Genomic DNA, 26198 nt, shown 5'->3' with positions numbered 1-26198 from the left:
CCAGCCAGTGATGTTAAATTTCAGGACTCTTGGTTACCTGCAGGGAGTATTAAACTATGAAGTTTGGCAAATAATATAGACCGAGTCTTCTACCCCCTTCCTTCCTTCTAGCCTGTAGATAGATATTTGCCAAAGAACCACTAATTATAACCCTACCCTGCCCAGGCTTTGGGGCGCCCAGCAGTGGGGGATCCTTGTTTCTTTGAGGTTCACCAAGCCCTAGGATCCTGCTCCCATACAAAGGAGGCCACTAATCAATGGTGCTGAGTAAACATGAGGTTGATTTAAATGTCGACTTGGTTATTATCAAAAGCAGATCTGTTTCTGAAGGCACAGTGAGTGCGATGGGAGCTGTGGGTGGGTCTTATAGATAGCTCCCGGCGCAGAAATGGATGCTGATGGTTGGGGCCTTGGTAGGAGGAGTAGGGCTGTGTTCCTGGGTGGCCCAGACCATAGGCTACGTAGCCGGTGGGAAGAGGGGCAGGGGAGCCTCACCTGGTGTTTGAGGCATGCAGATTGTGTTTCTAAGCTTTTTTTTTTTGATCAGTTGAAAAAAATGACAGCTTTAGAATTTCTGTACGGTTAGGGGCTTGGTGCCAGCAATCTGCTCACAAGGAAGGCTAGGGGATTTGTCGGGAAGTTGCGTTTGCAGTAGCAGGTGCACGTTTTTTACTCGGCTTGGGTGGTACAGATCAATCAAAATAGTACGATTTTCCACCAAGTTTTTATTATACATGACATGACATGGGGGAAATGTCTACTGTCCATCTCAAAAACATTTAAAAATATTTTGAGGGCTAATGGAAATTATGAGAAGGGGCTAAGGCCATCCTGCAAGAAAGCTGACCCCTTTGGAACAGCCATAGTTTGAAAGCATTTGAAAAGGCTCCTGACTGCAAGGTTGAGGCCAAGGATGGGGTGCTGGAACAGAAGGGGACAACTTGGTTTATGTAGGTGGTACCTCTAGCCAGTTTGTTTGGTAATTGTCAGGGCTCTAGAGTCAGACTGTCTTATTTCAGATCTTGCCTTTATTATATCTTGCCAGCTGTATGACCTTAGGTGATTTACTTAACGTCTCTGAACCTTCTATAAAGTTCTAATGATAACACCTGCCCTGCAGAGTGTGAGAATTAAGTAAGATAGTGCGAGGCCCAGTGCTCAAAAGAGTGTTAGCTTTTGTCGGTGTGGTGTTGGCGTTGTGACAGAGATGAGAGATGGATGTGGGGGTTGGGAGGGGAGACTTAGTACTGGGAGGAGCTCAGCAGGTATTGGAGAATGGAAGGCACAGGAGGGCCCCAGTGCTGAGAGAGCTCAGAATAGAAGCTGTACTGATAGCAGCATGCAAAGCAGGATCACTTGAATTACAGTGTTTAATTGGATTTCTCTGGGGGTGACTCGCTACCTTTGACTGATGCTCTTGTCCTCGTGGAGACTCTATCATGGATCTGAAAATTTTCTACCTGCACTTGTAGTCTGGAGGCCTCGTTTCAGTAAAAATCCAGGACTGTGTGTATTCCTCCTTGCTTGCCTGTCAGCTTGTCTGTCTCTCTTCATCGCTTATTTACCTCGATGTGTCAGGCATGGGTGACATGCTAGAACCACAGAGGGAAGAGGCAAAGTCCTTTAAAGGGTACCTAGTCCATTTAGGGAGAAACCTGGGTGCCTGGATGATTATGAGGAGGCTGGGGCAGCAGGTAGGAGGAGGAGCTGATTGAGCCTGGGAACGTCACACAGGCTCCAGAGTGGGTGCTGTTGTCTTGAAGGATACACAGGAATTAGTCTGACACAAAGGTGTGTTCTGGGATGGGAAAGGCAGTTGAAGGGAGCAGAGGCTTGAAGGGTGCAGGTCAGGATCCACATAAGCTTGCACTTGGGTTGCTAGGCTGACTGTGAACTCTGCGGCTGGAGTGAGGCTGACGAGACAAGAGCAAGGAGGGGCTTCTGCTGCAGCGGCTGCAGTACCAAGATCAGCTGTGTTCACCTCTGAGGAAAGGGGTGGCTCATGATAAGTTAAAACAAAAACAAAAGCTGTTCAAAGTTATCCATACAATACATGCATGTTATGAAAAATTATACAAGGAAGCAAACTGAAATAAATAAAAATTGGTTCACGACAATCACTGTAATATTTTGAATGCAACCCTTTTTTCCTATGTGTATGTACTTTGCAAAATTGGATCAATATATTTTTTAATTCTCACTCGAGGATATATTTGTGTTTATTGATTTTAGAGAGAGAGAATAAACCATCAATGCAAAAAAGAAACATCTATGTGAGAAACATCTATTGGTTGCCTCCAGTAGGTATGCGTCCCAACCAGGGATAGGACTCACATGCCAGGTATGTCCCTTGACTGGAGATTGAACTTGCAACCTTTTTTGGTGTATGGGACGATGCTCCAACCAACTGAACAGCCTGGCCAGGGCTGGATCAAGCTTTTTTAACCAGCACTGGCCAGCAAGGCTCAATTCATTGGCTGTTGTCAAAGAAAAAAGTTGCTGGTTCATTTCCTGATCAAGGCACAAGCCTAGGTTGTGGGTTCAGCCCCCAGTGGGGGCACCTAATTGATGTTTTTCTCTCACATCTATGTTTCTCCCCCTTTCTCCCACCTTCCCCTGCCTCTAAAAAATAATAAATTAAAAGATATTTTTAACCAGTTTTTAAAAATATCAGTAAGATCTCTTCTGAGCATCATTCCTAATGCCTGTGTGGAATTCCGTTGTGTGTATGTACCAGGCTTTATTTAAGCAATCCTCTATTATTGTTGGACACTGAGGTTGCTTCCAGTTTGTTTGTTTGTTTGTTTTTGCTATTGCAAATGAGGCTCTATTGCACATAATCATAGCTAAATCTTTATGGTATCCTTAACAATCTCCTCAGGATGAGATTCTAGAAATGGAATCACTAAAGAGTTTTAATGATTTCAAGCCCCTTGACACATGTTCCCAAAAATCCTCCTCAATTTTCTATTCCCATCAGTCAGTCCACTGGCCGCTTTTGTTAATTCTCCTTGGGGCTTTCCATTGCGGTCTTCTCGAACTCCCACATCACCAGAAACTTGTCACAGGAGGGCTTTCCTGTGGGAAAGGAGAGGAATGAGGCGAGGAGACTGGCCGTTACTCTAGCCGCTCTGGCCTGCGGACCCTCCTCCTCCCACAGGCCCCAAACAGGCTTCCTGGGCCAACACCACCTAGAAGAGGAGGCTGTGTTTGAGTCTGGTCTCCCTTGTCTTACAGGCTTGCCAGAGAGAAGAACAAAGGATACCCAGTTAGATCGGAATTTCAGATAAACAATGGGTCATTTAAAAAATAGAAATAGGATCTAAATATTGCATAGGGGCATCATTATACTAAAAACGATGAGATATTTATATGAAATTCAAATATAACTGGGTGCCCTGTGTTATTATTTGCTAAATCTGTCAGCCCTATCACCTTAGTGACTTACCTCACTTCGCTTGGTCTATGTTGACTGTATTTTCTCAATTATATTTTATTCTCACTTATATTTTACACATTTCTCAATTTTTTTTGAGAACGTATTGCAAGCTGGTCGGCAATAACTCTTTTCTCACCCAAGAATATGTTTATTGATTTGAGAGAGTGAGAGAGAGAAAGAGAGAGACATTGATGTGAGAAAGAAACATGGATCAGTTGCCTGACCAGAGAGGGAACCCCCAACCTATACATGTGCCCTGACCAGGAATCAAACCTGCAACCTTTTGGTATATGGAATGACACTCCAACCAACTGAGCCACCTGGCCAGGGCTGCAATTATTTTTAAATGGTTGTTGAGTCTTCCTTGTATAGTTATAAAATCATGTATATAATCAATGTCATATCATTGGACATTTATGTTATTGCCTCTTCTCTTTTTTCTTCCTTTCTATTCTCTTCCCTCCCGTTCACTCCACTCCCCTCCTTTCCCTTCCCCTTTCCTCCTCCTCTTCCATTTCCACCTTCTTCTCCTCTTCCCTCTTTCTCCCCCTCCCCCTCCCTGTCACTTGTTTGGAGCCTAATCTTTGTTCACATCTTTAATTCTTTGTGGATCACTCAGCCCAAGGCCTCAGGGTTAGAATTTGGGAAACCCGAAGCCAGACCCTCTCTCCCGTTCATGGCTCACTGAGCCATCCAGTAGGATGACTTATATGTCTCAGTCTAGGCATTATCTTGGCAAGTGATTGGGGGATAAAAGTAGAAACTAAGAAATGAAATCACAAAACTTAATATCTCCTTCAGTGAAGCAAAGGGTATGAAGGACAAATGCTATCGCAGAAACGGCCAGATTGCATCAGCAGGTGCTTGCGGGAAATCTGTTGGCCAACCTTGCATGCGCTGGGCACAGCCCAATTCCCCACTGGAGCCAGAAGAGAAGGCGGGCTTGGGCTCTGGACCTTCGGTCAAAGCTGGGCAGCTGAGGAGAGCCCTGTTGTCTTGCCATGTGGCCTTGGTAACTGGCTTTGATTTCTGATGTCTCTTGGAAGTGAAAATTGAGTCAGAAATCCTGACACACACTAGGCACTCACTAAGTGTTTTCTGGATGGTTGATTTATTGAACGAGTTAGCAAATTAATGAATCAATGATCAATATTCTCTACTCCAGACATTGATTTCTTCATCCTTAGAAGGTGAGAGTTCTTCCAGCTCCAGCAACTTGGTTAGTCTCTGATTTATTTCCCATGGTTCTTTCTGAAGATCAGGACCCAACAAAATGTTTCTATGAAGGGCCAGCTAGTAAAAAGTTGAGGTTTTGCTGGCCATATGGTCTCTGTCACAACTACTTGACTCTGCTGCCGCCGCGCAAAAGCAGCTAAAGATGATACATAAATGAATGGGCATGGCGGTGTTCCAATAAAACAAAACTTATAGACACTGAACTTTGAATTTCATATAATTTTAATGTGTCGAGAAATGTTATTTTTCTTTTTATTCCCCCCCAACCATTTATAAATGCAAAAACAAGTCTCCCCTTGTGGGTTGTATACCAAAGCAGGTGCCAGATTTGGGCCATGGGCCGTCATTTATCAATCCTACTGAAAATTCATGAGCAAACACATCTTCCAGGAAGTCCTTTGAGCTCTTTAAGGAGAAGTTCAGAATGAGGATGCTCTCGCTCCTTGGTGCAAACATGATGGCCACCATTTCTCCTACACTGTCACCGACAGAGCACTGTGTCGCTCTCTCTCTCGGGAACCTAGGATGGCTCCCCTGTTAAGTCCTTCATAACTCTGATTTGTGTGTCACAACATGTCCTGCTTGGGTGGTCTCTTCACTGGCACCTGCCCAGGGATACCACACCGCTTTCCGAAGCCAGTGTTCGGCTAAGCCATCCCCTCTACTTGAGCGCTTGGTACCGTCCTCCCTGATCATCCAGATCGTCCCCCTCCTGTAAGTGGCACCTTAAGCTGAGAAGCCTTCCCCCAAGCTACTCTGATTTCTGCCTCCCCTGAACTCCAGCCACCATGTGGGACTTTTCTACTCCCGGGAGAAAGATCAGACTGCTGGGGTTCAAATTCCTATCACTTACTCTTCAACCTGAGCAAGTTCCTAACACCCTCCAAGGGATGGTAGTGATAGTGAGGGTTGCTGTGAGAGTTGAGTTGATTTGTGTAAAATGCTTGGCCCGAGCTTGGCACTGATAGTATAAAAACTTTAATAAATGCCAGTGATGATTTTATTTCTGTGTTGTTTGACTTTTTTTACAGGGAAGCCATATTTATATAATTTTTATATAATTTTTAAAAGACCAACGGTACCCTTTTAGGTTTGAAACAACACTAAGCAATACTGTTGGTAATGATTCCAGGTTACATACCAATTAAACATTTTAATTGGTATGTAACATACACACAGAAAGGGCAGAAACCGAGAGTGTTCAGCTTGATGAGTTTTTCAGTGATGGTACTTTTCTTTCCCAGATGAGTCAAAACAGAGTCAATCCAGAAAACCCCTGGCGGAGAGAAATAATCTGTGCTTGAGGGAAGTGACATGCTACTGGGAACAGTGTCACATCCAGAAATGAGGGTCTGCTTACACAAGGGAGAAGCCAGTCAACACACGGACCAGACTCGTGCCGCAAGGAGAAAGCAGACAGCGTGGTCCTTCAGTGATGTGTCACAGCGCTGTCTCTTCAGAGATGAGTCACCTGAGCCCACAGCAGGCACCTCTCTGCTCTCTTGGTTCCCAGCATGATGCTGAGAGATGGCTGAGCTCATGGGCTCCCTGGAGCTGTCTCAACACTGATCCTCCCTCATGGAGAGCGTTTAAGTTCATTAATCCAAGAACACTAGACAAATGCACACATTCAACATCTCAGTGCCACTAGGTCAGAGGAAGTTGAAATAGCACACAAAGGAGAGACTAAGCCTTTGATGTAGGAATGTTGACTAAGATTTTTCAGGAGTGTCTGCCAGTGGACAGCCTAGCAGGTCACTTCCTTACCCAGGGTGGGTGGGTGGACAGAAGTAGCCTTTCTTATGTGTGTACCAAGCATGGGACTGCCTGTTCCCCACACATAAGCTGACTTCATTTTCATAAAACCCTGAGGCAAAGGTATTATTCCTTTCAACTGTGAGACCCAGAACAGTGTGGGACTTGCCCAAGATGTATAGCCAATGAACAGTGGAGCTGAGATCCGCACTTAGGTCTGGCTGGGTCTAAAGCATTTTAATCCATCTCTGCACTTACAGAACTGGGCTCCAGAGATCATTAAAACCCCTCACTTTATGCACAAAGGAACAGAGGTCTGGGGAGGGGATTGGCTTGCTCAAAGTCATTGTGGTCTAATAAGAAATATATTTGGGGTTTTCCCCTAGTTCCTGGCCAAGAGCTCCCGAAACTCTCCTAATTTCCTGATTAAGTGTGCTAGGAACATCTTTTATTCTATTTGTTCTTTGACTCTTGTTTCTGACACAAGATTCTGGGAATTTCCAGTGGTCAGAGTGTCTTTTTGTATGCGAAGGAAGTGACAGGTGGCTGGGGCCCCTAGACAGGGGCAGGATGGGATCCAGTCACCAGAAAGACCAAGGCATGATTAGAAGCATGGAACTCTGAGCCTCATCCCCCATTCTCGGTGAGGGAACAATCTATCATTCCTATGTAATGTAGCCTCATAAAAATTACCTAAAATAGGGTGTTTGGGGAGCTTCCACATTGGTGAGCACATGGAGATGTTGGGAGGGTGACACACCTGGGGGGTACAGAGCTCTGTACCCCTTCCCTTACCTTGCCCCATGTTCCTTTTCATCTGGCCATTTATCCGTATCCTTTGTAATGTTCTTTATAATGAATTAGTGAATGCGGGTAAATGTTTTCCTGAGTTTTGTAAGTGGTTCTAGCAATTATTGAACCTGAAGAAGGGTCATGGAGATCCCCAGTTCACAGCAAGTTGGTCAGAAGTCCTGGGGGCCTGAACATGGGGCTGGCATCTGAAGTGGACTGTGTCTGTAGGCTGTGGGGTCTGTGCTAACTCTGGCCATGAGTGTCAGAGCAGAGTCAGATTATAGACATCCCATTGGTGCCCACTGAGAATTAAATAATTGCTTGGTAGGCAACACCCACACATTTGGTGTCAGAAGTGAGGAGTGTATAGAAAATCAGAGTTTTTCTTTTAGTTATAGGGGAGCTTTGCAGTGGGGCTTGGACTCAAACCCAAGCGTCACATCCCAGCCCAATGATCTGTCTCTACAACCAGCTGTTTCTTCTTCCCAACCATCCCAAGACATCCAGCCCATCCACAATTTATGAAAGAAGGATCTAAATCAAGATTACTTTATTATTTTTAATTTTTTAAATTTATTATGCCATTACATTTGTTCTATTCCTCCCCCTTTGTTCCCCTCCACCCTGCACACCCCTCCCCCACCGTTCCCCCCCTTTAGTTCATGGACACGTGTCTCAAGTTCTTTAGATTCTGTATTTCCCCTACTATTCTTACCCTCCCCCTTATCTATTTTCTACCCACTGTCTATGCTACTTATTTTCTGTATCTTCTCCCCCCTTCTCCTCCTCCCACTCCCCTGTTGCTAACCCTCCACGTGATCTTCATTTCTATGGTTCACTCCTGATCTAGCTGTCCTCTTAATTTGCTTTTGTTTTAGGTGTGGTTGTTGATAACTGTGAGTTTGCTGTCCTTTCACTGTTCATCTTTTTTATCTTCTTTTTCTTAGATAAGTCCCTTTAACACTTCATATAAAAAGGGCTTGGTGATGATGAACTCCTTGAATTTGATCTTATCTGAGAAGCACTTTATCTGTCCTTCCATTCTGAATGAAAACTTTGCTGGATAGAGTAATATTGGTTGTAGGTCTTTGGATTTCATGACTTGGAATACTTCTTTCCAGCCCCTTCTTGCCTGTAAGGTTTCTTTTGAGAAATCCGCTGCCAGTCTGATGGGAAGTCCTTTGTAGGTGGCTGTCCCCTTATCCCTTGCTGCTTCTAGGATTCTCTCCTTCATTTTAATCTTGGCTAATGTAATGATGACGTGCCTTGCTGTGTTCCTTCTTGGGTTCAACTTCTTTGGGACTCTCTGAGCTTCCTGGATTTCCTGGAAGTCTATTGCCTTTGCCAGAATGGGGAAGTTCTCTTTTATTATTTGTTCAAATAAGGTTTCCACTCATGACTGTTCCTCTTCCCCTTCTGGTACCCCTATAATTCGGATGTTGGAGCGTTTAAAGATGTCCTGGAGGTTCCTAAGCCTCTCCTCATTTTTTTAAATTTTTGATTCTTCATATTTTTGTTTGGTCATTTTTTCCTTCCTTCTGCTCTACTCCTTTGATTTGAGTCCCAGTTTCCTTTCCATTACTATTGGTTTCCTGTGCATTACCATTCATTTCAATTAGTTTAGCCTTCATATGTTCCTCTAATTTGTGACTTAAAATCAACCAGTTCTGTGGGCATCCTGATCACCAGTATTTTGAACTGTGCATCTGAAAGTTTGGCTATTTCTTAATAGTTTAGATTTATTGGCTCTGGGGCTCTGAGTTGTTCTTGAGCCATTTTTGATCTGTTCTCACCCATTAAGTATGAGGAGCGGAGCCTTAGTTGTTTACCAGGGCGGGGCCACCCAGGTCGCTGGTTTGTGACGCTGTATGTGGGGGCAGGGTCAGAGAGGGAGCAATGGCGGTCCTCTCTGCTCACCCAGTCCGCCTCACCGCTCACCCCCACCTGTTTATCTGAGCGCAAATATGCGAGCCTGCCGCCCTGTGCCACGCAGTCTCAATGCTTGCCTCTTCACTGGTTTATCTGCGGGCAAATACACGACTTACCACAGACGGCCAGCTGCGCCTCTTCCCTGTGTCCGCCCGTAGCTAGCCCGCACCTGGGATCTGTGCCCTCGGCTGCCTGGGCACCACCCTGGTCGGGGATCTTTTTTGCCCAACCTAGTCTGCTGCTGGCTTCGCCCTTCTCACCAGTTTAGCTGAGTGGTCCGTTGTTTTTGGACTCCATATTGTCGATTTTCTATGTGGTTTGGTGGCATTTATTGTTGTTAAAACTTTGTTGTTTTTAGATTTGGTTGTGTGAGGACTCAAAGTGTTTCCACCTATGTCTACATCTTGGCGGAAGTCCTCTTAATCAAGATTACTTTAAATAGTCAATCATTTCCTCTGTCATTCTGCTTAGGCCTTCCCACTATGGTCTTTGCTGGTTTTCCAGTAGGCTCCAGACCGTGTCATTCTCAAAGAAGTTATATAAAACATCAGTGCTAGTCTTGTGATGGACCCTTATTCTCTCTCCCCTCCCCAAACTGGTAAAATGACCCACTTTCTTTGTCGTCCCAGCGTGAAAGGCTGAGATGCGGATGGCAGGCTGGCTTTCTTTTCCTCCCTGCAGTGATCAGTTTCTTGGAGATGACATCTCTTTCTGTGGAACAAGCTGGCAGCAGAGAACATTAATTGTACAGAGAATGATTAACATGGCTTATTCAAAAGTTCCCACCAAGCTTTGAAAGTACTTTGCATGAACTATTTCAATGTATTTAATAACATGGGAAAATTGTCATAATGTGATGCTCGCAATGAGCAGGGCATATGTATGTATGTTTTGACCTTTTATTAAAAATGTACATATCTACATACACATATCAGTGAACGTGTCTTCAGCTACAAGTAACAGAACATCTGATTCATAGTGCCTTTTTAAAAGTTTTTAAAATTACAGTTTACATGCAACATTTTGTATTAGTTTTAAGGGGAATAGCACATTGGTTAGATAATCATATTCTTTATAAGTACCTTGTAGGTCCATCTGTACTGACATAAAAGGTAAGATTTTATTCTTTTAATGGCCAAGTAATACTCCATTGTATGTATGTACCACAGACTTTTTATCTATCCATCTGTTGATGGGCATTTAGGTTGCTTCCAGATCTTGGCTATTGGAAATAACACTGAAGTAAGTGAATGCTTAATAGTGTCTTAAATCTTGGGTGACCAACTGTTCCAGTTTGCCTGGGACTCAGGGGCTTTCCAGGACATAGAATTGTCATGCTAAAACTGGAATAGTCCCAGGCAAACCAAGATGGTTGGTCATTCTACTTAAATCATAAGGATATTTAATATTCACATGGGAAGTCCAGATGCAGGTGGTCTGAGGGGTTAGCATGGTATCATCAGGGCAGCAGCTCTTTCCTCATTCCCTTGTGCCATCCTCAGCAGCACCTGCAGCAGCTCCAGGACCATGAGGGGTAGCACCTAAGACTCTAATCACCTTTTGCAGAAGCCCCCCTAGCAGACTTCCTCTTACACCCCATTGGCTCAAAGTGGGTCTCATGGCTAGCTCTACCTGCAAGAAAGTTTTGAAAGTTTTTGCCTTTCTCTGTCCAGAAAAGGCAAATGGGATTGCCATGAATGGTGCTACAAACTAAATGTGTCCCCCCTCCCTCCGAATTTGTATGTTGAAGTCCTAATCTCCAGTGAGATGGTACTAAGAAGATGGGGCCTTTGAGAGATGATAGGGTAAAGCCCTCATGAGTGAGATTAGTGTCCTTATAGAAGAGACAAGAGAGATCTCCATCTCCACCATATGAGGATATACCGAGAAGGCAATTATCTGCAAATCAGGAAGCGAATCCTCACCAGGAACCAAATCAGCCGACACCTTGATCTTGGACTCCCCAACCCTTCAGATCTGAGATATCAGTGTTTGCTGTTTAGCCGCCTGATCTATGGTATTTTTGTTATAGCATCCTAAATAGACTAAGATAACTGGCTTCCATCAGGGGCTGGAGACATTGCCTCCTAAACAAATCAGGGCTCTGGAGGAAGGCAGAGGAGGAAGGTCAGCTCTGTGGGCAACCAACCATGTCATTGGCAACTCATACAGCCACATGGAGAGGAGACGCCATAGTGAAGTGGTCAAGAACACAAACTTGAGTTAACTCCCAACATCCACTTACCAGTGTGGGACTTTGGGCACATTGCTTAACTTCTATTTGTTGACTTTTTACTTCCCTTGGTGGTGGACCTCATCCATTCATATTCCAAAAAAAGACCTGATTTTTTATTAGGTGAATACTCTGATAGACAGCTTAGAGTGTGTGGGAGGTCAGGGTGGGGGGAACAAGCTTCTTCCCTGGGCGGATGTGCAGCAACATTAGGATTTGCTTTTGCCGACTGAGGTTTGTCAGTCAAAGACCACAAAGGATCCTACTTTGACTGCGAGGCATTTGGAAAAGGAAGAGGGAGAAAGAAAAGAGATGATAAGCTGGCAGCAAGACTTGAGGAGAACCACAGTGCTGTCGAAGAGGGATTTCTATGGTGTTCTGTAGCACGACTCCCCCTGAGAACCTCAGAACCCCATTTTACTTGTTAATGTGTGGTAGATTCGGATGTGTTCGGGAGGACTCAGAATCATGTTGAGCGCAGTTCTGAGATGGACAGAGGGTGAGGACTAAGGTCAGCCAGAGCAAGTGTGTTACACCTGGGTTACATGTATGAACAAATCAGTGTGAAATACACCGAAACACTTGGAGTGGAACAGTGACATCTGGGTGTACGTGTCAAGGTTGTGCATAAGTTTAGGTTCTTTTTTGTATTTGTTTGTATTTTCACAAATTTCTACAGCAATTAGGGATCTGTTCTTCAATCAGATAGGAATGATGGCAGGTAAATGCAGATAATTGTACTTGAACAACAATAAAATAATTTTTAAAAATTTCATAAAGAAATATAATCAATCAAGGCTTTTTTAAAAAGGTTGAACATGTCAGTTCCATTTGTCAAATAAGCTGCTTGCCCTGTAGCATTTTCTCTCTTTTTCTTCCTGTTTCTTTCTAACAGTGAATGATAATAATAATAATAGGTACCATTTATGAAACATTTTACTGTGTATGTCCCAGGCACATGCTCAGTGTTTGACATGCATAATATTCCTAGGAATAAGTACTATTATAATTCCTATTTTATAGATGAGGAAAGAGATTCAGAGATGTTAAATTACTGGCACATGGACCCTTTGAACTATAGGTGTTTGGTGTCAGTATTCTTGCTTCTAACCACACTACCTGTCTCTTTATTTCTTTATTTTTAATTTAAAGCTTTTAATTTATTTATTTATTGTTAGAGAGAAGGGAAGGGAGGGAGAAAGACAGAGAGAAACATTCATGTGAGGTTGCCTCTTGCACACCCCCTACCAGGGACCTGGCCTGCAACCCAGGCATGTGCCTTGACTGGGAATTGAACTGCAACCCTTTATCACAAGCCAGCATTCGGTCCACTGAGCCACACCAGCCAGAGCATCTCTCTTTTGTTCCTTTTGCCATATTTCCTTCTCTCATCTCTCAAAAACTATCAGTTAGGACCTGTGTCAATTCCATGGTTACAACCCCAGGTTTCTTAACTTTAGCATGCTTGACTTTTTGGACTGGATATTTGAGGGGGCTATCCTGCTTATTGTAGGATGCTGAGCAGCATCCCTGGACTTTACCCACTAGATGCCTGAAGCAATCCCCACACACATCCATTGTAATAACCGAATATGTCTCCAGATATTGTTAAACACCCTCAGGGACCACAATTGTCCTCATTAAGAGCACGGATGTAGCCTGATCTGCATGCTAGCTGTGGAAAAGGGTCCGGGAGCTCTACCAGTTGAACAATTGCTGATAGGAACCCATGGGAACAGTTTGTACCCTTCTGGCAATTCCCCAAGCTCATTCGAGGCAGCTGCCACCTGCTAGGACATTCCAGGACAGGGCTTGACAAATGGTTGTCATGCCTCTGGCAAGTGAGATGTTCCTGCCTCTTGTCCTGAAAGCTGGGATGCTGGGATTAGAATAGGTAACACGGGCAATTTTTGACCCACAAAGGGTAAGGGGCCTCAAGCTGGTCTGTAGATGACACTTCTTAGTAGAGAGGCAAAGACCAGGTTCTTGGCAAAGACACCATAGAAGGAGGCAGATCAGTGGACTCAGATGAGTTGATTTCTGTTCCTGGTCCCACCCTCATATGCTGTGTGGACAGAGTTGAGCCCTTTGAAAATATGAATGCTTCCCTCTGTCTCTTCCTGGGACCCTAGGATGCTGTGTCCAAATTGGCCCACTCCATCTCCTCTCTTGCTCTATTCTTCTTCATAGCATCTGATGTTCTACTGTATTTGTGTTCCCCTGCTGTCTTCTCTGCCAAAATTTTAGCTCATGTGAGCAGAAGAGGCTACTGTATCCCTGGAGCCTGTACAGTGGTGCACATAGTAAATGCTCAAGAAAGATATATGGAATGAAGGCACACATCCCACTCAAGGGGAAGCAATCTGATAATATGTCTCAATTGTCGTAGACATGCCAAGCCGTTTGTACTCAGATGCTATAGCCCCCCCACACGAAATAATCCACTATGAAGAAGAAGCCTTATGTGAATCCATGTTCATCCTACAGTGGCTAAAACAGCGCAAACAATCTGAAAAACCCACCTAAGTAATTAGATACAGGCATAATGAAAATAGAGTTGATAAATCAATTGGTGAGATTTCAGGCAGCCATTGCAAGTACTGTTTATAGTAAGATGAGTTAATATTGTAGCAGACACATGCAAAACTATGCTACATAATGCAAAATTGTACATGCAACCCAACTACTGGGATTATGGGATTGAACATCCTTTTACACTGTTGGCGGGCAATTTGGAAATTGCTATTAAAATGCGCGTGTTCATGTTACTTGACCAGCGATTACATTTCTAGGAATTTCTTTTTCTAGGAATTTATCCTAGAAACAACCCAAATCTCTGTTATCAGGAAACAACCCAAATGTCTATGAATATGGGAATATTTAAGTAAGTCACTGTTTATCAACACAATGTAATAGTACACAGCCATTACAAATGAGCAGATTTGCATGTACAGGTGTGGAAAGATGCCCATGATATATCATGAAGTTAAAAAATTGCAGAATGTGTTTGTATAAGAACAGTGATATGATATATGACATTAGAAGCATAAACACTTTTTCAAATCTGGAGGAAAAGGTACTAAACTGTTGAAAATAGTTATCTCTAAAGAATAGAGATTTTCACTGTCTATGCTGTGAATTTGTGTAATGTTTAAAAATTTTAAAAACAAGCTAATAAAAGAGTACATTGAACCTGCCACATGAGCTCGCTCATATAAGGAAACAAAAGCTAGGCACAGGAAGACTGGGAGGAACACCATCCAGGTGCTATAATAAGTAGTGAGGTAAGAGGCAACCTTTGGTTTTCTTCTTTTGGGGGAAAACTTCTATTAAGAGCGTATGTGGCCTTTACAAAGGCCAATCCCCTCCTGCAGATTCTTTGTTGCTATTGGGGTCGTGCTCAGGGTGGAGAATGTTTTCCGATATAACCTGCTGTGCTGTGGTGTCCTGTTTCCCCAGGATGGATGACATTCAGCTGTGCAATGACATCATGGACCTGAAGCAGGAGCTGCAGAACTTGGTCGCCATCCCAGGTAACCATCTGGGACTCCAGCTGCTCAGAGCCCCCAGCCTGCCCCAACTGTCCTCAGGGAAGGAAGACAGTGTTCATCTGCTCTCCTAGCATGACCTCATTCTTGCAACCCGGTGCTCCCTGATCACATGATCCAAACATAATTCAGTGTCAGGCAGACCCAGGTTCAAGTCCTAATTCCTTGACCTTGGGCAAGTCACTTTATCTCTAGTGAGGCTCATTTTCTCCACTGAAAATAGGGTGGTAATAATAATGGTACCTAGCCCATTGGGTATAAATCTCCTTGTGATAAATGAAACAGTGCAAGCTATTTGCTTAGCTTGATATCTGGCCCAAAGTAAAAGTCCAGTAAGTATCAGCAATGGTCACTGTTATTATCCTGCTTGGGAACAGGTAGAGCATGGTGGTTACAAGCTGACTGTGCAGTCAAAACTAGGCCTGGCACTTAATAATGCCATGACCTTGGGCAAGTTAAGTCACTTTACTGAAATTTAATTTCTTCATCTGTAAACTGGGATAATAGTGGTATTTACCTCAGAGGATTGTGGGATTAATGAATGGAAAAAAACATAGAGTGCTTAGCATATTTCCCATCCTACAGTAGGGGCTTAATAAATTATTATTAAACAAATTTCTACCTATCCTTCAAGTCACCCCTTCTCCCAAGAACGTCTTCCCTTCTCATCCAGGCTGGGTTAGGTGCCCCTCTCAGAGGTTATTCTTACCAAAGTACTTACCAAATAATTGCCTGTTGACTCATGCATGTCCCTCGGTAAACTCCACGCTCCTTGGGAGCAGAGATGAGGGCCTGACGGGTGCTAAGAGAAAGGTGGTATTGAAGGAACAAACACACGTCTGTCTCAGGAACTCTGCCCCGGCTTTGGCAAGGAGCAGTACAGGCCACGCCGCACCCCCTCACTGTCCTTCACTCAAACGCGTTTGCCAGTCTCTCAGTTCACTAAGTATGCCTCAAGAGGCTGCGGTGCTGCTGGTGATAGGCATGCAGTGATGAACAGAAAATGGTTCCCTACTTCAGGGAGCTCACAGCTTAGTAGAAAGAGGTGGCCTAACATCCAGTGGATACCTGTTATTGAGCTAAAAGTACAACACAGCACACTTTAGAACAGGGCATTGCTCTTAATGCCTCAGCACTAGGGACACTAGGAGATGGCTAATTCTCTGTTGGGCCAGGAGCCTTTCCTGTGCACTACGGAATTTAGCAGCATCCCTGGCCTCTACCCACAACATGTCTGTAGCTTTCCCCCTCCCTCCCTGTTGTGACAGCCCAAAATGTCTCCAGATATTGCCAAATATCTCCTGGTCTGTGCTGGGGGGGGGTGGGCAAATTGCCCCCTGCCTAAGAATCACTACTTTAGAGTCCAGTCATCTGGGTTTGAATCAGGATGACCAGCTAGATGGACTCCACAGAGCACCTTCATTTCAGGCTTAGCAGGAGATGCTAAGCCTTAAATTCCTTGTCTGTAAAATAAGGGCAGTACTGCCACCCTCTCATGGTAATTGTGACTACACCATGACGTAACACGGGATCACAAATGCAAATAGGTGCATTCAGCACATTCTTGTTTTGACAGTGATGTGAGGAACTTTCAGATACCACTGCTGGATGAGCTTGCACTAGGGGCCGCGCCCTCTGCAGGCAGGCTCTGGGAATACGAGCAAGTGCACAGTCCTCACTGAGAGGAAGTGACAGCTAATGGGTCTGAGGCTTCTTTTGGAGGTGATTAAAATGTCCTAAAATTCGTTGTGGTGGTGCTTGCATAACTGAATAACAATTTGAAAGGGTGAGTTGTATGCTATGTGAGTTCTATCTCAATGAGACTATCACCACAGAAAGGAAAATGTTGAACATAAAACAGTAAAAGAATGAGGGGGAAATATAGGCAAATGCAGACACTACTCACTTGAAATCCCGATTCAGTTCATGTGGGGCTCTGGCATTGGTCATTTAAAAAACCTTCTTATGGCCCTGGCTGGTGTAGCTCAGTGGATTGAGCACAGGCTTGCAACTCAAAGCATCGCCGGTTTGATTCCCAGTCAGGGCACTTGCCTAGGTTGCAGGCCAGGTCGCCAGTGTGGAGTGTGTTAGAGGCAACCATACGTTGACGTTTTACTCCCTCTCTCTCTCCCTCCCTTCCCCATCTCTCTAAAATAAATAAGTAAAATCTTTAAAAAAATAAAAAACCTTCTTATGATTGTGAGGAGCAGCCAAGATTGAGAGCCACCATGCTGGTTCAAGTTTCTCCTTTTACAGGCTCTGCCCTCCCCACCTGGGGTATATGGCTGAAAGGTCATATAACCCATGCCAGCCGATGTAAGCACAAAACAAAAACAGTCGATCCCTGCAAGGACAGCGGAGACCCCGGCAGCCCAGGGCATTGTGTTAGTTTCCTTGGGCTGCCACCACCAGTTCCCACGCCTAGTGGCTTTGAACAACAGAAATGGATTCTTTCACAGCTCCGTAGGCCAGGACACCTACATCAAAGTGTTGGCCGCTAGAGGAAGAGTCCTTTCTTGCCTCTTCCAGCTTCTGGGGCTCCTGTCAATCCTTGGGCTTCTCAGCTTGTAGATGTCTCACTCCAATCTCTGCCTCTGTCGTCATGGCCTACTTCTTCGTGTGAGCCTCTGTGTGTCCTCTCTTCTTATAAGGACCCCAGTTATTGCATTAAGGGCCCACCCTCATGGGTAAGGCCTCATCTTAACTAAGGACATCTCCAAAGACCCTATTTCCAAACAGGGCAGACATAAAATTTGGGGAGGTGGTGGGTAATACTGTTTATCCCAGTGCAGGCCTGAAGCGCTCTGCCCAACCTCACAAGAGTCTGGAACCAGAAAAGGAAAACTGTTGGCATGTTTTTGGGTCTCTCTCTCTCTCTCTCTCTCTCTCTCCCTCCCTTCCCCCTCTCTCTCCGGTCCCTCCTCCCTCCTTTCCTCTCTTCTCTTTCTCCTTCTCTCCCTTCCTCTCCCTCTTCTTCTCCCCTTTGCCCGCTCCCCTCTCTGCCTCTCTCTCATTTGGGTGCATGTTCCATTTTCTTGCTCTAGCATATGAGCGAAGCAAGCCCCCTGCATCTCTTCTCCATGATCTTCCCACACGACAGCCCAAATTCCCAGGGCCTCCAACTTCCCAGGAGATGCTAACGGGCCCCACATGGGTTGGCATCTCCCTTCTCAGGAGGAAGAATTCCCAGAGCCCATTCTTCACTCGTGAGGACGTGTGGAATCCACCAAGGCAAAGGAGACATGAATGTGTGGCCACCAGGGCAGCCAAGGCCACCCGAGCCACCTCCATTTGGGGCCAGGGCAGCCTCTAGAGCCATTCCTTTGTTGCCACGGTCACTGTGGTGCACGTCACCACGACCCAGACTAGGATGAGGAGAACAAGGCACTCTGCTGGAGCACAAATGTTTCAGTAATCAGGATAAATAACATTTTAAGGCAATATTAAGATATCAAATTAATGCCAAAAAATCCGCAATGAAGAAAACACCAAAAGTTTCAATACAGATGAGCTCAGTCCTGATACTCAGTGGGTAGAGGCCAGGGATGCTAAAACTGGTTCTCAGCATGGGGGGCAGTTCCGTGTGAAGATCAAAATGTCCCTACCAAAATGCCATGGGCTGCCCTGCCGAGAAACATAGGGTGGCACAGGTCCTAGGGCCAGTTGGCAACAGGGTCTAGTCCCTGACGCCAGTCTCAGCCCCGTTGATTCCCCAGGAAATTGCATTGTCCCAGTTACTTTTATGTGGAAATTCAGGTATGAATGTTTTCTTTCCTCTCCTGCATTCCTATTCACCTCTCCTCCTCTTCTGCCACCACTCATTGTTAAGAGTGTTCTGGCTATTCCCTGCTGCTGAATTTAGCTGAAAAAAAAAACCTGATGTTCAGGCAGCACATCAATAAAAAGATTAAGGAAAAAGAGCACTGAATGGGCAAGAAAATCATGTTTCACCAGCCAAGGTCAAAAAATAATTTACCAGCTCTGGGATGGGAAAGAATACGTGGGACCCTCCCTGACTTGAGGGCTTCTCAAAGACAAGCCAAGATGCCTCACCACCGCCCGCGCTCCCAGTTGTCACCACCGCTGTCTTAGAGCTGGCTGTAGAGGCCCTGTCACCTTCTCCCTGGACATAGAAATGGTATCTCTCTCTGTGTAATCGGGAAGGTTTAAACTAGTGATTCCAGGCCCTGGCTGGTGTAGCTCAGTGGATTGATCACGGGCCTGCAAACCAGATGATCATGGTTCGATTCCCAGTCAGGGCACATGCCTGGGTTGCAGGCCAGTTCCCAGTGGGGGACACGTGAGAGGCAACCATGCATTGATATGTCTCTCCCTCCTTCCCCTCTAAAAATAAATGAATAAAAAGATTTAAAAAATAAACTAGTGATTCCGGGAGCAATTTTGCTCCCTAGGGGGCATTGGACAATCTGCAGACAGTTTTGGTTGTCACAGCTGGGGGAGGAAGTGCTTCCGGTATGAGTGGGTGGAGGCCAGAGGTGCTGCTGAGCATCCCACGATGCACAGGGCGGCTCCCACAGCAAAGCGTCATCCAGCACGAATATCAGTAGTGTCAAAATTGAGAAAGCACGATGAAATAGAAACAAAAAGCTCATGAGAATATGAGATTTTAATTTATTAAGCACTTACCATTTGCACATTTATGATGTATGATTTGCTTTTCCTTCATTAAATCGGTATTTATTTTTTTTGTACCTGGTTCAGTAAATAGTTAAGCTGGTGGGCCCTTAATCATTTGTGCCCAGAGTCACACAGCTAGGAGGGGTAGGAGCTTGGGCGTCAGTTCTACAGGGAGGGCTCACCGTTGTGACGGGGACTACAGGCCAGGGAAACCAGCTTGGAGGCCACGGCGTGGTCCAGGGAAGGATGGTGGTGGCCGGGGCTCACGAGGTGTGCTGGTGGGCATGAGAAGCAAGGTAGAGGGTCACATTGGCAAGGATGGCAGGAATCAGCTGTGTGATGCCAGCAAGCAGTGGGTGAAGTTGGTAAGCTGGTGGTTCTCGATGGCAAGTGGGTGGGTGATGTTGGAAAGAAAAGGGTCAAGTCACCAGTCAAGTTGTAGCGCCTGCACGTAGGTGAGCGGGGCCTGTGGGCAGGTAGGTGATGCCAATGAGCACGTGGATGGGGCCTGGAGGTAGATGCCTGGAAGCAGGTGAGTGGTGCCTGCAGGCAGGTAGGGGATACTGGCAGGAAGGGTATGTGACTCATACACGCAGGTGAACTGCATTGGCCAATGATGTGGAGACTTGAGTGAGTAACTGGTATGTAAGCTGGCACATACCGCTTTGAGTAGGAGGCTTCTCCTGTGAGTTGCTGGGAGCGGTTGTATCCGTGGAGAGCTGCAGCTGAGTGCCTGGGAGGCTGGGGGATGCCTGAACTGGAAGGAGATAGAAAACAGGGCAACTATCTTGGGGAGGGAGGTTTGTCGTTTCCTTGGGGACCTACAAGTCATACGAACCCCCTGAGAGAGCTGAGCAAGTAGGGTCCTCTGGCGAGGCTGTGGGTGCTATTAATTTACCTGCCGAGGGCTGGGAGGTACTTTGTGACGCTGACGAGTGATTTGGGGAATCCACAGGATCCACCGTGGGAAGAGTGATGCTTCCATTGTCAGAATAGCAATGGCCAGAGATCCAGAGGTTGCTAGAAATTCCACCCCTTCCCCACTTGCCTTTCTGGTTAATGGGAGAAGTCAATTTTCTCTCTTACCCAATTATTGTATTCTCTTCGCCTTTGATTTTTTTCTCCAGACCTAGAGGAAATTGTCAGTGCCTGTCCTAGGCAGGCAGGCAGACAAGATGCCTGTGCTTTTTATCTTCTGAGCAGAGGGAGCTGAAGTGGGTTTATGTGTCTGCCCTCCTAGTTTCCTCAGTCCTCATTTCCAGCCCTGGCTCTTTTGTTTTCTCTTGGGCATTCTAGCCCTTGGTACCTGGGACAGGTCTGATGCCATCAGCATGAAAGCTTTTCATCTGACAGATTGGTTTTGCCATTGCCATGGAGTATTTCCCTCCCAGCAGCCCCACTGAGCCCTTCTCACCCTCTGCCTTCTTTGGCAGGACCCACTTGCTGCATCGTTACTGTTTACTGAGCATTCTCCATGTCTGAGCTCTGTGCTAAGTCATTTACTAACATCCCTGCATTTAAGCCTCACTGGGTGTATTTTACAAAGGAAGAAACTGAAGCCGAAGGAGGTCAAATTGCTTCTCCAATTTCATCAAGCTAGTAAAATGGTAGGGCCAGGATTCCAACCCGGCCCCTCGGACTCAAGTGCTTTCAACAGTTTCACGCCATTTTTCTTTGCTGATGTTTCCTTCTTCCCAGAAAAAGAAAAAACCAAGCTGCAGAAGCAGAGAGAGGATGAGCTCATCCAGAAGATCCACAGACTGGTGCAGAAGAGAGACTTTCTGGTGGATGATGCAGAGGTCGAGCGGTTAAGGTGAGTGGGCAGCGTGTCCCCATGTACCAGCCTGTTGAAGCACAGCCCTCAGCTTCCTTCCAAACCCATCATCTGCTCCTGGGACTCACAGCCTTGCCTAACAGTCATGGCCTCACCAAACGGTCCCCAAACACTGGACTCTAATGAACCCAGCCTTCTGGCCTGAGAACCCATTTCAAGTTCAAGAGAAACTCAAGTCCAGCTTACAAAGTCTTACAAACAGTGGACCTTCACTGAATGTCATTCCAGGAAGTGAGCAGGGGGAATTACATCACAAACACACAAGGGTGCTTCCTATATACTCTCTTCAAGGGTGAACTTTCTCTCAATTCATCAAGGCAACTTCTAGAAACGTCTGTTGGCTTCTATAGAAACTCTGTTCCCTGTTGCTTCCTTGCCTGCCCTGTTCACTTCCCAGTGTTGTTCTATTTTTTTTCCCTCTCGTTGGTGGTTCCCATGCCCCTTCAGGGTCTCCTATTTGCAGACACACCCACCACCTGGATCTGGACAACCACAGGCCTTGGAGCCATGGTGCACCTGAAGACTCAGGAGGAGACTGGGCTTAGGAAACATGAGTGTTGATCCTTGAATATTCTTATCCTGGAGCAAAGCCTTTGGAGCCCTGTACAAGGAGAGGGCCTCATGGGCCTCTTCAGTACCAGAGGGCAACTTCCTCTTTATTCTCTGTGTCCTCCTGGGTCATCCCAGGCCCCTGGGATGCTCTCCTTGCAAACTGCCTTTGCTCCTTGGGGACCCTTGGAAGATCTGAGATAACTTGGCCTCAGAGACCTGCCATGTGTCTTGTGGAAGCACACATATGCAGGGTGACTTACAGGCACAGGGTCAAGAGAGGTGTTGCCCAGCTCACTGAACCCCCGGCAGGGAGATTGGGTCTTATAATGTTCTTGCCTCTGCCATGGGGTCTCACCCATGCTCTGGGTAGGCGTTTACTCCATTGTTGATATGTGCTTCAAAGCAATTTCGTCAAACGCAACATACAAATACCATATACATATAACACAGAAAACATACACTCCACCCATACATAACACATAACACACAAGTACTATCCACACCACATGCATGTGTCTACTTACATATATAACACACACCACCATACATGTACCATCCATACATAATATGCAACAACATACACACACCATTCACAAAGACGGTTACATGCTCCACACACTTAAACCTCGTGCCTCATTTGATCGGCTCCTTGATGCTCTCCTTGCTTACTCCACTTTCCTTTTGTCTTTATACATCTGTCCTTACAGGGAGCAGGAGGAGGACAAGGAAATGGCTGATTTCTTGAGAATCAAGTTAAAACCTCTGGACAAAGTAACCAAATCTCCAGCCAGTGAGTGCATACATGATTTCTTCTCATCCCATCCAAGAGAAAGGGAGGTTGAAAAGAGGTCTGGGTCCTGGAGAAGGCACAACAAAATATTTATTAGAGATCAAACTTGTGCACAGGATGTCAGCAGGCAGGGGCAGCTTCATGGCTGTGCAACCCATGTCTAGAAGGGTGCTGGGATTGCATCACGTTCAGCTGTTGCCGTCTTAAAATTCTTAAGAATTTTGGAATGAGGGGCCCTGCATTTCCATTTTCCACTGGGTTCTACAAACGGTGTAGCCAGTTCTGGCAGCAGACGCCATTCTCTAGGGTAGTTTGGTGCATTTCTTAGGAGCAGGTGGCTCGGAGGTGGAAACTGAGGCTCAGGGAGCTCTGGCCTCTGTTGGCTTTGGAATTTCTGAGGCAGTGGAGCCAGAGTTATGCTTCTTAGCATATTAGCCTCACAAGATACTCAGAGCATAAAGGGTTTGTGTGAAATAAGTTTGGGAAATGCTGCACATTTGGCCCTCTCTGTGCAGGGCCTTCACCGTTCATCAGCACATTGACGTGAGCATGGGTCCTGCTGTCTAGGGACTGTCTTCTCTCTGTTGACCCTGTGAGGTTGCTCTCAGTATAAAAGTGGATGCCCAGCTCTGGCTGGTGTAGCTCAGTGGATTGAGCACAGGCCTGCGAACCACACGATTGCAGTTTGATTCCCAGTCAGGGCACATGCCTGGGTTGCAGGCCAGTTTCCAGCAGGGGACCCACAAGAGGCAACCATAGACTGATATTCTCTCCCTCTCTCCTTCCCTTCCCTTCTAAAGATAAATAAATAAAATATTTTTAAAAAAATGAATGCCCAATTCAAACAGTCTCTAACAAAACGGGGGTTTGGAAGAAGAGCAACAAGAGCCAGGGCTCGGGGACTGGACACTGTGACAGACTTGCTTTCCTCCCATTTCTCATCCATGCCCCTCTTTGTATGTTAGCTTCAGTTTTCTCCTACTACCTAGGTCTTTTCCATGGGGCCAGAACTCCAGAACCATAACTTGGAAGCCACAAGGCAACGCCACAGATTCTCTCTTCTGGTATCTAAGTATATACGTCTAAGGGAACAATTCTAACTGGCCTTGCTTGGTTCATGACCCCACCTCCTTCACTATTATCAAGAGGCTGAGATGCTGTGATTGGCCAATCTGTGTCACGTGCCCACTCCTGTAGCCACGGGATGTCAGAGGTATCAGAGTGAAGGGGGCTAGAAATCTTACTAGGAAGACAGAAAAAAGAATTCTGGCAAGAAATCAAAATGCCAAGCCCGCATCACATTCAAGGGGCCATGTGTGGGGTCCAAATTTGTACTACTTATCCAGGGCTGGAAACCCAAGTTGAAAAATTAAAACTGATCTAAAACCAGTAAAATCTCCGAGACCCCAGCAAAGCAAAGCAAATGCAACATTGCTCAGTGTGGACCCTTCAGCATTCCATAATATACAGTTCACAGATAAAATAGTCCCCATGAAGATAAGCTCTCAATAAAAATGTAAAAACAATGAAGAACTGAACCATTGTGAGAGGGGTCTGTAGATGCAACAGAGAAAAGAAAATGTCTTCCCAAGAACTAGAAGTAACATGTTATCTAAAAGAGACAATAAGTATATTTAAAATTATTAAAGAGATAAGAGAAGGTCTACAACACAAAATGAAAGAGCAAGATGCTATGAAAAAAGAATAGGTAGATTAACAATTAGCTTTCTTAAAAAGTATTCTCAATGAAGTAAAAACTCAATTAGATTAACTTCTGAGATACAGTCCAAGGGAGGATTCATAAATTGGAAGTCACAGCTGAGGAAATTACCCAGAATGAATCACAGAGACAAAATGATAGAAAATATGAAAGAGAAGGAATAAAACATGGAATATAGAATAAGAAGGCCCAACTTACATCTAATACATATTCCAAAAAAAGAGATAAGAGAATGAGTGGCAGAGGTATCTAAAAGGCTACTGAATGAGCATTTTCCTGAATTAAAAGATGTGAGCCCTCAGACTAAAGTGACTTGAACAAAATTTCCATTTATACATTCACCAAATACTTCTTGAATGCCAGACCCTGTGATAGGGTTGGTAGGTATTGTACAATGGCAAGGAGAACTGAACAGAATAAGGTTTAAAGCTGTGACCGGAAGCTGAGGACTGAAAGCCAGGTAACTCACAGGGAAGTGGGAACAGTCAGTGTGACCATATAGAGTTCATGCCAGTTCTCCACGTCACCTGGTCTGTGGAGGTAAAGCAAAGGCTGGCTGGGGGGTGGGATGGGGCTGGGGCTGCAGATGGTCAGGGCTCTCCTTACCTCACTTTTCCCTCTCTCCTTCCTTCCCTCTCTTTCTTTGCTCTCCTACCTTGCTGCAGGCTCCAGAGCCGAGAAGAAAGCAGAGCCCCCACCTAGCAAGCCCACAGTGGCCAAGACCGGGCTGGCGCTCATCAAGGATTGCTGTGGGGCCACCCAGTGCAATATCATGTAGCCCTCATGTGGGGTGCCCCCGGGGCCATGGGGACCGCCCTCCCATCCACTTGTCTTCATAGCCCCCGTTTCACTGGGGCCCAAGAGCTCTCAAGGCGGAAGGGGTTGAAGGCAAGCCTGTGACTGCCACCAGGGGCCATGGGTGCAGCGGGCGGGCCCGGCCGCCCTGTACAGAGTGTAGCAATAGGGAGTCCCTCACCGTCGCATGGCCCTCCCCAGAGCATGCCGAACCCAGGAGTCTGTCTTACCTTTTATCCAACCACCAGGAAAGGTCCTTCCTCAAAAAAGTATATCTCCACTTCTATCTAGCTGTATCTAACTCACCATGCGAATGACTTGGAGAGGGGCATGACCCCAGGTGTGTATAGCTGTGACTTTCCAACAACCTAGCACCACGTTGGACACATCCCCCATCTACCTTCCTAGCGCTGCTGTCAGGCCTGCCTCAAGGGGCACGGCTCCATCCCCCATCTGTCCTCTCCCAGGGGCTGTACCCTGGAGGGCTCCACACAGCCTACATACCTTCAAGACAGAGGGCTCATCTCCAGAGTGAGCTTGTGCGTGGTGTCGTAGTCACATCTGCCTCCTCCCCTCCTGTGTCTGGTCACAAGTCGCATCAGGAGCATGACAATTCACTCTTGGTTCTTCCTTCCCTGGCGATGGCTGCCCCAGGTACATGGAGCAGAGGGGATGGGGCCTTGGCTGGGGCACACCCAGGGCTCAGAAGAGGTAGCAGAACCCTGGAGGCGCCAACACTAAGACAAGGGCAGACAAAGGGGGGACCCCAGAGCAGATGCTGACCCAGGAGCTCTCCCCTCACCCCAGAGGCCACCGGGAGGAGTGTCAGCAGGATCCCACTCACCAGCCTAACACACAGACCTCTGTCAACAACAGCAGCAGGCAGGAGAGGTGGCCTGACCCGACCGTGTCCCATCATTTGGTGGTGTATTTTAAC

At 46.0% G+C, this 26198-nt stretch overlaps 1 protein-coding gene across 1 annotated transcript in view; it reads left to right on the top strand.

The window, feature by feature from the left end:
- Window positions 1–25584, top strand: part of BMERB1 (bMERB domain containing 1) — a 105330-nt gene extending 79746 nt beyond the window's left edge. Inside the window, exons 3-6 of the mRNA XM_053672182.1 lie at window positions 14844–14917; window positions 21269–21383; window positions 22664–22746; window positions 25132–25584. Of these exons, the coding sequence (XP_053528157.1) occupies window positions 14844–14917; window positions 21269–21383; window positions 22664–22746; window positions 25132–25244 (385 nt within the window). The 3' untranslated portion in view covers window positions 25245–25584. The remainder of the gene's footprint in view (window positions 1–14843; window positions 14918–21268; window positions 21384–22663; window positions 22747–25131) is intronic.
- Window positions 25585–26198: the final 614 nt, after the last annotated feature.

This window comes from Artibeus jamaicensis, unplaced genomic scaffold (genome assembly GCF_021234435.1).
Source record: "Artibeus jamaicensis isolate MK-2021 breed Jamaican fruit bat unplaced genomic scaffold, CSHL_Jam_final contig_729, whole genome shotgun sequence".
Lineage (NCBI taxonomy): Eukaryota > Metazoa > Chordata > Mammalia > Chiroptera > Phyllostomidae > Artibeus > Artibeus jamaicensis.
This window is presented reverse-complemented; position numbering and strand designations above follow the sequence as displayed.